The sequence below is a fragment of the Macaca mulatta genome, chromosome 4 (genome assembly GCF_049350105.2).
Source record: "Macaca mulatta isolate MMU2019108-1 chromosome 4, T2T-MMU8v2.0, whole genome shotgun sequence".
In the NCBI taxonomy this organism is placed as follows: Eukaryota; Metazoa; Chordata; class Mammalia; order Primates; family Cercopithecidae; genus Macaca; species Macaca mulatta.
The window spans coordinates 21,542,453-21,554,898 of record NC_133409.1 but is presented as its reverse complement, the minus strand read 5'-3'; the positions used below and the strand labels follow the sequence as shown (position 1 = coordinate 21,554,898).

Genomic DNA, 12,446 nt, shown 5'->3' with positions numbered 1-12,446 from the left:
CCAAGTTACTTTGCTTGGAATAACAGCCTCTAGCTCCATCAAGTTGCTGCAAAAGACATTATTTCATTCTTTTTTATGACTGAGTAGTATTCCATGGTGTATATACACTACATTTTCTTTATTCATCAGTTGATGGTTACTTAGATTGCTTTCATATCTTTGCAATTGTGAATTGTGTTGCAATAAATATACATGTGCAGATTTTTTTTTTAAATATATAATGACTTCTTTTTCTTTGGATAGATACCCAGTAGTGAGATTGCTGGACTGAATAATAGATCTACTTTTAGTACTTAAAGCTCTTTCTTTAAGAACTAAAGAAAAGTGCGGTGGTTCGTGCCTGTAATCCCAGCATTTTGGGAGGCCGAGGCAGGTGCATTGCTTGAGCCCAAGAGTTCGAGACCAGCCTAGGCAACATGGTGAATCTCCATCTCTACATAAAAAAACCCAAAAAATTTTGGTTTGACTACATGCACCTGTAGTCCCAGCTACTTGGGAGGCAGAGATGGGAAGATTGCTTGAGCCCAGGAGGCTGAGGTTGTGGTGAGCCAAATCATGCCACTGCATTCCAGTCTGGGTGATAGAGCAAGACCCTATCTCATAGATAAATAAATAGAAGGAAAGAAAGAAATCTCCATACTATTTTTTATAGAGGTTGTACTAATTTACATTCCTACCAGCATTCTACCAAAATTCTGTTTTCACCAAATTCATACCAATATCTATTGTTTTTTCCTTTTTAGTAACAGCCATTATTACTGGGATAAGGTGGTATCACATTGTGGTTTTAGTTTACATTTCCACAGAAAATTAGCCTCTTACAAAATTCTATACAAGTAAAAATAGTATTTTTATTTATTTATTTTTATACTTTAAGTTCTAGGGTACATGTGCACAACATACAGGTTTGTCTCACAGGTATATATGTGCCATGACGGTTTGGTGCACCCATCACCTCGTCATTTACATTGGGTATTTCTCCTAACGCTATCCCTCCCCCAGGCCCCCAGCCCCTGACAGGCCCCATTGTGTGATGTTCCCCTCCCTGTGTCCATGTGTTCTCATTGTTCAGCTCCCACTTATGAGCGAGAACATGTGGTGTTTGGTTGTCTGTTCTTGTGATATCTTGCTGAGAATGATGGTTTCCAGCTTCATCCATGTACCTGCAGAGGACATGAACTCATCCTTTTTGATGGTTGCATGGTATTCCATGGTGTATATGTGCCACATTTTCTTTATCCAGTCTATTATTGATGGACATTTGGGTTGATTCCAAGTCTTTGCTCTTGTGAATAGTGCCATAATAAACATACATGTGCATGTGTCTTTATAGTAGCATGATTGATAATCCTTTGGGTATATACCCAGTAATGGGATTGCTGGGTCAAATGGTATTTCTGGTTCTAGATCATTGAGGAAATGCCACACTGTCTTCCACAATTGTTGAACTAATTTACACTCCCACCAACAGTGTAAAAGTGTTCCTATTTCTCCACGTACTCTCCAGCATCTATTGTTTCCTGATTTTTTAATGATTGCCATTCTAACTGGCATGAGAGGGTATTTCATTGTGGTTTTGATTTGCAGTTCTCTGATGAACAGTGATGATGGGCATTTTTTCATATGTCTGTTGGCTGCATAAATATCTTCTTTTGAGAAGTGTCTGTTCATATGCTTTGCCCACTTTTTGATGGGTTTTTTTTTTCTTTGTAAATTTGTTTAAGTTCTTCGTAGATTCTGGATATTAGCTCTTTGTCAGTTGAGTAGATTGAAAAAATTTTCTCCCATTCTGTAGGTTGCCTGCTCACTCTGATGATAGTTTCTTTTGCTGTGCAGAAACTCTTTAGTTTGATTAGATCCCACTTGTTTATTTTGGCTTTTGTTGCCATTGCTTTTGGTGTTATAGTCATGAAGTCTTTACCCATGCCTTTGTCGTGAATGATATTGCCTAGGTTTTCTTCTAGGATTTTCATGGTTTTAGGTTTTACATTTAAGTCGTTAATCCATCTTGAGTTAGTTTTTGTATAAGGTATAAGGAAGGGATCCAGTTTCAGCTTTCTACATATGGTTAGCCAGTTTTCCCAACACCATTTATTAAATAGGGAATCCTTTCACCCTGCTTGTTTTTGTCAGGTTTGTCAAAGATCAGATGATTGTACATGTGTGGTGTTATTCTGAGACCTCTGTTCTGTTCCGTTTGTCTATATATCTGTTTTGGTACCAGTACCATGCTCTTTTGGTTACTGTAACCTCATAGTATAGTTTGAAGTCAAGTAGCGTGATGCCTCCAGCTTTGTTCTTTTTGCTTAGGATTGTCTTGGCTATGTGGGCTCTTCTTGGGTTCCATATGAAATTTAAAGTGGTTTTTTCCAATTCTTTGAAGAAAGAAGGTGGTAGCTTGATGGGGATAGCATTGAATCTATAAATTACCTTGGGCAGTTTGGCCATTTTCATTATATTGATTCTTTCTATTCATGAGCATGGAATGTTTTTCCATTTGTTTGTGTCCTCTCTTATTTACTTGAGCAGTGGTTTGCAGTTCTCCTTGAAGAGGTCTGTCACATCCCTTGTAAGTTATATTCCTAGGTATTTTATTCTCTTTGTAGGAATTGTGAATGAGAGTTCACTCATGATTTGGCTCTCTGTCTGTTACTGGTGTATAAGAATGCTTGTGATTTTTGCACATTGATTTTGTATCCTGAGACTTTGCTGAAGTTGCTTATCAGCTTAAGGAGATTTTGGGCTGAGATGATGGGGTTTTCTAAATATACAATCATGTCATCTGCAAATAGGGACAATTTGACTTCCTCTTTTCCTAATTGAATACTCTTTATTTCTTTCTCCTGCCTGATTGCCCTGGCCAGAACTTCCAATACTTTGTTGAATAGGAGTGGTGAGAGAGGGCATCTTTATCTTGTGCCGGTTTTCAAAGGGAGTCTTCTCATTTCTGCCCATTCAATATGATATTGGGTGTGGGTTTACCATAAATAGCTCTTATTATTTTGAAATACATCCCATCAATACCTAGTTTATTGAGAGTTTGTAGCATGAAGGGCTTTTGAATTTTTTCGAAGGCGTTTTCTGCATCTATTGAGATAATCACGTGGTTTTTGTCTTTGGTTCTGTTTATGTGATGGATTACATATGTTGAACCAGCCCTGCATTCCAGGGATGAAGCCGACTTGGTGGTGGTGGATAAGCTTTTTGTTGTGCTGCTGGATTTGGTTTGCCAGTATTTTATTGAGGATTTTTGTATTGATGTTCATCAGGGATATTGGCTTAAAATTCTCTTTTATGTTGTGTCTCTGCCAGGCTTTGATATCAGGATGATACTGGCCTCATAAAATGAGTTAGGGAGGATTCCCTCTTTTTCAGCTGATTGGAATAGTTTCAGAGGAACGGTACCAGCTTCTTTTCATACCTCTGTGTAGAATTTGGCTGTGAGTCCATCTGGTCCTGGACTTTTTTTGGTTGGTAGGCTATTAATTATTGCCTCAATTTCAGAACCTATTATTGGTCTATTCAGAGATTCAATTGCTTACTGGTTTAGTCTTGGGAGGGTGTATGCATCCAGGAATTTATCCATTTCTTCTAGATTTTCTAGTTTATTTGTGTAGAGGTGTTTATAGTATTCTCTGATGGTAGTTTTTATTTCTGTGGGATCGGTGGTGATATTCCCCTTTATCATTTTTTATTGTGTCTATTTGATGATTCTCTCTTTTCTTGTTTATTAGTCTTGCTAGTGGTAGATCTGTTTTGTTGATCTTTTCAAAAAACCAGTTCCTAGATTCATTGATTTTTTGAAGGGTGTGTGTGTGTGTGTGTGTGTGTGTGTGTGTCTGTGTCTGTGTGTCTATCTCCTTCAGTTCTGCTCTGATCTTAGTTATTTCTTGTCTTCTGCTAGCTTTTGACTTTGTTTGCTCTTGCTTTTCTAGTTCTTTAAATTGTAATGTTAGGGTGCTGATTATAGATGTTTCTTGCTTTCTCTTGTGGGCATTTAGTGCTATAAATTTCCCTCTACACACTGCTTTAAATGTGTCCCAGAGGTTCTGGTACATTGTGTCTTGTTCTCATTGGTTTCTAAGAACATCTTTATTTCTGCCTTCATTTCATTGTTTACACAGTAGTCATTGGAGCACGTTGCTCAGTTTCCACGTAGTTGTGCAGTTTTGAGTGAGTTTTTTGCTCCTGAGTTCTAATTTGATTGCACTGTGGTCTGAGAGACAGTTTGTTATAATTTCTGTTCTTTTACATTTGCTGAGGAGTGCTTTACTTCCAACTATGTGGTCAATTTTGGAATAAGTGCAATGTGGTGCTGAGAAGGATGTATATTCTATTGATTTGGGGTAGAGAGTTCTGTAGATGTCTATTATGTCTGCTAGGTCCAAAGCTGAGTTCAAATCCTGGATATCCTTGTTAATTTTCTGTCTCATTGATGTGTCTAAGATTGACAGTGAGGTGTTAAAGTCTTCCATTATTATTGTATGGGAGTCTAAGTCTCTTTGTAGGTCTCTAAGGACTTGCTTTATGAATCTGGATGCTCCTGTATTGGGTGCATATATATTTAGGATCATTAGCTCTTCTTGTTGAATTGATCTCTTTACCATTATGTAATGGCCTTCTTTGTCTCCTTTGATCTTTGTTGGTTTAAAGTCTGTTTTATCAGAAATCAGGATTGTGACCCCTGCTATTTTTTTTTCTTTCCATTTGCTTGGTAAATCTTCCTCCATCCCTTTATTTTGAGCCTCTGTGTGTCTTTGCACATGAGATGGGTCTCCTGAATACAGCACACTGATGGGTCTTGATTCTTTTTTTTTTTTTTTTGAGACGAATTCTCACTCTGTTGGCCAGGCTGGAGTGCAGTGGTGTGATCTCGGCTCACTGCAAGCTATGCCTCCTGGGTTCACGCCATTCTCCTGCCTCAGCCTCCCGAGTAGCTGGGACTACAGGTGCCTGCCACCATGCCCAGCTAATTTTTTGGTATTTTTAGTAGAGACGGGATTTTGCCATGTTAGCCAGGATGGTCTTGATCTCCTGACCTCGTGATTCGCCTGCCTCGGCCTCCCAAAGTGCTGGGACTACAGGCGTGAGCCATCACACCCAGCCGATGGGTCTTGATTCTCTACCCAATTTGCCAGTCTGTGTCTTTTAATTGGGGCATTTAGCCCATTTACATTTAAGGTTAGTATTGTTATGTGTGAATTTGATCCTGTCATTATGATGCTAGATGGTTATTTTGCCCAGTAGTTGATGCAGTTTCTTCATAGTGTCAGTGGTCTTTACAATTTGGCATATTTTTGCAGTGGCTAGTACTGGTTGTTCCTTTCCATGTCTAGTGCTTCCTTCAGGAGCTCTTGTAAGGCAGGCCTGGTAGTGACAAAATCTCTCAGCATTTGCTTGTCTGAAAAGGATTTTATTTCTCCTCCACTTATGAAGCTTCATTTGGCTGGATATGAAATTCTATGTCGAAAATCCTTTTCTTTAAGAATGTTAAATATTGGCTCCCACTCTCTTCTGGCGTGTAGAGTTTCTGCAGAGAGATCCTTTGTTAGTCTGAGGGGCTTCCTTTTGTGGGTAACCCAACATTTTTCTCTGGCTGTCCTCAACATTTTTTCCTTCATTTTAACCTTGGTGAATCTGAGAATTATGTGTCTTGGGGTTGCTCTTCTCAAGGAGTATCTTTGTGGTGTTCTTTGTATTTCTTGAATTTGGATGTTGGCTTGCCTTGCTAGATTGGGGAAGTTCTCCTGGATAATATCCGGAAGAGGGTTTTCTAACTTGCTTCCATTCTCGCCATCACTTTCAGGTACACTGATGGTAGATTTGGTCTTTTTACATAGTCCCATATTTCTTGGAGGCTTTGTTCATTTCTTTTTACTCTTTTTTTTCTCTAATCTTGCCTTCTCACTTTATTTCATTAAATTGATTTTCAGTCACTGATATCATTTTTTCTGCTTGATCCAATCAGCTACTGAAACTTGTGTGTGCTTCATGAAGTTCTTGTACTATGGTTTTCAGCTCCATCAGTTCATTAAAGTGCTTCTCTACACTGGTTATTCTAGTTAGCCATTTGTCTAAATCTTTTTCAAGGTTTTTAGCTTCCTTGCGATGGGTTAGAACATGCTCCTTTAGCTCAGAGAAGTTTGTTATTACTGACCTCTGAAGCCTACTTCTGTCAACTTGTCAAACTCATTCTCCATCTCCAGTTTTGTTCCCTTGCTGGTGAAGAGTTGCGGTCCTTTGGAGGAGAAGAGGTGTTCTGGTTTTTGGGATTTTCGGCTTTTCCGCTCTGGTTTCTCCCCATGTTTGTGGTTTTATCTATCTTTGGTCTTTGATGTTGGTGACCTACGGATGGGGTTTTGGTGTGGATGTCCTTTTTGTTGATGTTGATGCTATTCCTTTCTGTTTGTTAGTTTTCCTTCTAACAGACAAGCCCCTCCACTGCAGGTCTGTTGGAGTTTTCTGGAGGTCCACTCCAGACTCTGTTTGCCTGGGTATCACCAGCAGAGGCTGCAGAACAGCAAATATTGTTGTCTGATCCTTGTTCTGGAAGCTTCGTCCCAGAGGGGCACCTGCCTGTATGAGGTGTCTGTCAGCTCCTACAGGGAGGTGTCTCCCAGTCAGGCTACATGGGGGTCAGGGACCCACTTGAGGAGGCAGTCTCTCTGTTATTGGAGCTCTAACACCATGCTGGGAGAACCACTGCTCTCTTCAGAGCTGTCAGGCAGGAACGTTTAAGTCTGCAGAAGTTGTCTTCTGCCTTTTGTTCAGATATGCCCTGCCCCCAGAGGTGGAATCTAGGAAGGCAGTAGGCCTTGCTGACCTGTGGTGGGCTCCACCCAGTTAGAGCTTCCCTGCCTCTTTGTTTACACTGTGAGCATAGAACTGCCTACTCAAGCCTCAGCAATGGTGGACACCCCTCTCCCCACCAAGTTTCAGCATCCCAGGTCAATCTCAGTCTGCTGTGCTAGCAGTGAGCAAGGCTCCGTGGGTGTGGGACCTGCCAAGCTAGGCACAGGCTTTGGAGGGAATCTCCTGAGGGAGGGAATCTCCTGAGGGAAGGAATCTCCTGTTCTGCCGGATGTGAAGACCACGAGAAAAGTGCAGTATTTGGGCAAAAGTGTACCGTTCCTCCAAGTACAGTCACTCATGGCTTCCCTTGGCTAGGAAAGGGAAATCCCCTGATCCCTTGAGCTTCCCACGTGAGACGATGCCCTGCCCTGATTTGGCTTGCTCTCCATGGGCTGCACCCACTGTCCAACCAGTCCCAGTGAGATGAACCAGGTATCTCAGTTGGAAATCACCTATCTTCTCTGTTGATCTCACTGGGAGCTGTAGACCGGAGCTGTTCCTATTCAAGAATCTTGGAAGTGATTCACAAGTAAAAATATTTAAAAATTTCACAGCATAGGATCAATAAATTGCAAAGCTAAGGGTGAAGCCATATTTCCTGACTATAGACTCCATGTACTTAACCATTGTGCTGCAATGCCTAGAACAGGGTATTTGTTTAGTCTGCTAATAGTTATTTGTTCTAGACCAAGTTTTAGTAATTTTGTTTTCTTCTTATCAGGTTGCTTTCAAGATGTATCTGGGAATTACACCAAGTGTGACCTGTAACAATTCAAGCAGAAATGAATTTTCCCTGATTCTAGACAAGAATCCTCTGGTGGAGTTTGTGGAAGAGCTCCCTGCTGGACGATCTTCTCTGTGCTACTGCAACTTGCTGTGTGGGATTATCAGAGGTGCCTTGGAAATGGTAAAGTTGAATAAGTGAAGAATGAATGAAGAATCTCTTAGTCCTTCTAAGACTAAAATAAGATAACCAATATGCATAATTCATTTTGCTGGGTACATTAGTTATCTAATAATGTGTTACAAAGTACCCCCAAAATGTAGCAGCTATAAAAACAAACATTTATTTTCTCACACAGTTTCTGAGGATCAGAAATCTGGGAGCAGCTTAGCTAGGTTGTTGTCACTCAGAGTCTTTCATGGCTTAGTACACGTGCAGTCAAGCTGCTGGCCAGGGCTGCAACCTCTGGCAACTTGACTGAGGCTGGAGAATCTACTTCCAAGCTCACTCACACACCCCCAGTGCCTTGCTGGCAGTTGGTAGGAGGCTTCATGAGGTTCCTGGCCACATGGACCTCTTTGTAGATCTAATCACAACATGGCCACTTATGCGGCCAACCCTGGTGCCATGGAGGAGTGGGTTACCTGAGGGTGTGAATAACAGAAGGTAGGGATCATTGGCCATTTTGGAGGCTGGATTTTACACCTGAATTATTAATTGGTTTAACTAAAACAGTTATTAGTATCTGCTAAGTGTCAGGCACTGAGTATACACAGATGAACAAGACATAGTTGCTGCCTTTAAAGAATCTTTCTAATGGAGAAGTCAGATGCACAAATAAGTATAATTAAGGCTATGAGAGAACCTGTGGCAGGAAAAACTTCCTAGACTTCCTAAGGAAACTCTAAACTGGCTTTTGAAAGAAAAATAGGAGTTAGATAAAAGCCTTGGGTAAGAGGAGCAGGAGAAAATAATACAATAGGTAGAAGAATCAGCATGTCCAAAGGTACAAAAAGTATGTTTCAATCAAGGAACAAGGAACTTGAATTAGTTCAGTATGACTGACATATAAATTGAGAGACAGATTGTCATGAGAAAGAAGGCTTAAATTCTTTACGGAAGACTGATTTTAAGAAAAGGAGTTCATATGACAAGCTTGGAAATTCAGATTTTTACATTGGAAGCAACAGAAATCAATATAGGTTTAAAAACAGTGGAATAATATTTTGAAACTTGTGTTTTAGGAATTTCATTTGCTTATCAACCAAATGAAAGTATATCAGAGGGAACAATGCTGAAGGAAAGGATGAGGGCACTTTGGAAGTTATGATGGTAACCTCAGGTAAAACCAGAACAAAGCCTTGACAGCAGGAATAGGGAGAGGAAGACCATTTGAACAACATCAAAAAGATGGAACAGATAAGGCTAGGTTATGAACTGACTGAAAGGAACGAAATTCAGAAAAAGATTCAAGAATGATTTGTAAGTTTCTGAGCAACCTATAGTGATGGTTGTGCTATTAAACCAAGAGGAGCAAAACCAAGAGGAGTACATCTGGGCTTGGTAGAGACAAAGTGAGGAGTTAATTTTGAGCCTGCTGGAGTTGAGGTGTTTAACACACGCAAGTGAGGCTATCCAGCAAACTGTTGTTTATCCCTGTCAGGAGTTCACAGAGAGACATGAATTGAAGAAGCATTAGAATTGGAAAAGAATGTCTAGGCAGAGTCTGTAGAGCAAGAAGAAAAGGGAGTAACAGAACCGTAGGAAGCAATAAAATATAATAAGTAGGTTAAATAGATAGCACAAAGGCTGAAAAGGATACCAAGAAAGAGAAATCAGAGGGAGGAAAAGAAGGAGTCATAGAAACAAGGGAGGAGAGCATTTCAAGAAGACAGAGTGATTAATAAGAACAAGTACAGCAGAGAGTCTAAGTTAAACTAGACCTGAAAAATATTCACAACATTTAGGAACCAAAAGACCCAGGAAAGCCTTGGTAAAAGCTCCTTTGGGAAAATGGAGGGAAAGAAGACAATCTGTCAAAGATTGGTGAGCCAACAACAGCTTAGGAAGAGATGACAGTCATCAAAGTCTCATTTTTCCAGAAGCTTAGCTATTAAGAATGGTGGGACCAGATAGCAACCAAAGTCTTGCCATGTGTTGAGCTACCTAATAATGAGGCATGCATGTGATTTTAAATTATTTGTGATAATTAGGGGAAAACAGAATAACAAGTACTCCAAAAGCATAAAACAATAGAAACAATGTATTGTTCACACAGATTCTCCATGCTTCCACCCTAGCATCTTTTTAGACTTGTCCTATAATCGGTGGCCATGAGATCAAGGAAGGGGTGGGAAAGCATTCTGAGCGTTTATGGGCAAAGGGAGAAACCATAAAACCAAGTCAAAAATAGGAAAAGAATGTCTTCTACTTTCATAGATAACAGTTGATTATATTTGCTGAATGACAGCTGGCATCAGACCTCATGTGTCCCCAAATATCCAAATAGCTTCAACATTGTCTGCCTGTTAATTTAATTTATTTTCTGTTAAATTTTGACAAAGACTTAAAAAATCTTATGGAAGAAAAAGTTGAGGATGAATTTTGCTTCTGTATTTCCAAGTGCAGTCTGCGTCCTTCTGTTAAATGGTAGGCATTGCAAGGCTGGGCCCAGTATGAGTCAGATAATTTGGTACACTAAGGGTTTAACAAATTGAGGCTGACTAGCTAAGGAATTCTTAGTGAGAGAGGGGAGTGAGTCAGGTAAGATTCAATAAATATCAATTAATTTCCTGCTACACGTGAGCATTTTTCACATATTATTTGCTTTTACTTGGTGCTTTTACTTATTTATCTTATTTTTCCCAATAAAGCAAAATAACTCTGAATAAATACACTATTGGGGGTGGGTCAGCAATATCATGCTGCTCTTATGTGGACACATGTTAATGAATAAAGAAGTAAGCCCTGCTTACTTCAGTGCCTGGGAAATGGGAAATACCTTACAGAGAAAAAGAAGGCCTGAGTATCAAATATTCATGTCTGTAATTTCAGTCTTCAATTTTATATCTATAATTCATTTAATTGATATTATTCTCAAAGCCTTCAAACCATAAGTGACCGCTAAATGTTGTTAGGATAAGTGATTATGTTATTTAGCTAATGACAGAATGATTTATGGCAAATCTGTTTGAGAGCAATCATTTAAGAATCCATTTATTCCTGGAAATTCTGCTGACTAAGCACACTGGGTCAAGGCTATCTTTGAGCAGGGAATTTGTGTTCTTCTAAAGATGGATCCATAATTCAGCCTTGCACAGTGAGCTAAGCTTGGCAGTCTGGGTGTCCCAGTCATCCTAGTTGGCCTGGACCACCCTTCTCTTTGCAGAGTCACACCACAGAGCTGACACACAGCTGTACCATCTCTGGAGGACACTCAGTAAAGGGCCCTTTATCCACGAACAAGCTTTTTAAAAAATCATTTCTTAAGGAACGTAAAGAAAGCTGACAAAAGACTGAGAAAAATTTAGTTTTTTGTTTTTTAATTAAATGACACAGACCTGTATTTTTCTTCTTTCCTAGGTTCATTTGGCTGCTGATGTTACATTCTTGCAAGACAGACTAAAAGGTGACAGTGTGACAGAAATAGGAATAACATTTCTAAAAAAGCGAGACGAGAAAAAATATAGACGGAAGAAATGAAGAATAGCACGGAAAATGCCACAGGGTGGCTAGTTGAGTTAATATTAGCTAAACATGTATAGACATAGAAATTTTGAATTGCTTAATAGCATAAACTTTGAAAGGCTTATAAATCACCCAGAAATTTGAAATGCAGGGCACAAAAATTTAAAGTTTTTTTTTTTTCCTTTTGCTTATAGATCACATATTTTCAATCTCATGTCCACAAAATTTCATATAATGTGATTTTCTCATGTATTAGCTTGGCTTATAGCTTTAGCCTCCTGATGCTACCCTTGATTTGTAATCACCAAGTCAAGCTATTTATTCAATGATAATTTTGAAACATTATAAATAACATTTAATTTTAATTTATTTTATTTAGTTTTAATATAGCTGATATTAACCAAATTCCTTCCTTTTCTCATAAAATATTGCTTGATGGTCAGGCCAGGAAACCTCTTAAATAAAGGATAAATAATATTCTTTGAAAATACTTTCTTACCCCAAAGCTTATTAATTTAGAATTTCTACTATCATTTTAATCCCCTAAAAAGTCTTCCACAGAATGTTTTCTCTGTGACCAGAACACATTTAAAATTCATATGTGCTGAATTAAATACACAGTAATCTTCACCAGACCATTGGCACACAAGGGCAGCCTACAAGGCAGCCCAGAATCTACTGGGCTCTGCAGATAACTCACAAGTACAAGTTATGATTGGTGTGATACTATCCTACAGAATTGGAGAAAATATTTGTAAACTACATATCTGACACCCTTGTGTTATTAATAACCAGAATATATAAGAAGTTCAAACAACTCCATAGGAAAAAATTAATAATCCAATTAAAAATGGACAAAAGATCTGAATAGACATTTCTCAAAAGAAGACATACAAATGGCAAACAGATATATGAAAAGGTGCTCCACATCATTGGTCATCAGAGAAATGCAAATCAAAACTATAATGAGATATTATCTCACCTTAGTTAAAAGTGACTTTCATCCACAACAGGCAACAGTGAATGCTTGCAAAGACGTGGAGAAGAGGGAACTCTGGTACACTGTCGGTGGGAATGTAAATTAGTGTAACCACTATGGAGAACGGTTTGGAGGTTCCTCAAAAAACAAAAAATAGAATGATCATATGATCCAGCAATCCCACTGCTGGGTACATACCCAAAA

General features: G+C 39.1%; 1 protein-coding gene across 1 annotated transcript in view; it reads left to right on the top strand.

Annotated features, from left to right (window-relative positions):
• The window catches only part of TRAPPC3L (trafficking protein particle complex subunit 3L), a 45,388-nt gene extending 34,110 nt beyond the window's left edge, over positions 1-11,278 (top strand). Inside the window, 2 exon segments of the mRNA NM_001194514.3 lie at positions 7,574-7,759; positions 11,159-11,278. Of these exon segments, the coding sequence (NP_001181443.1) occupies positions 7,574-7,759; positions 11,159-11,278 (306 nt within the window).
• Positions 11,279-12,446: the final 1,168 nt, after the last annotated feature.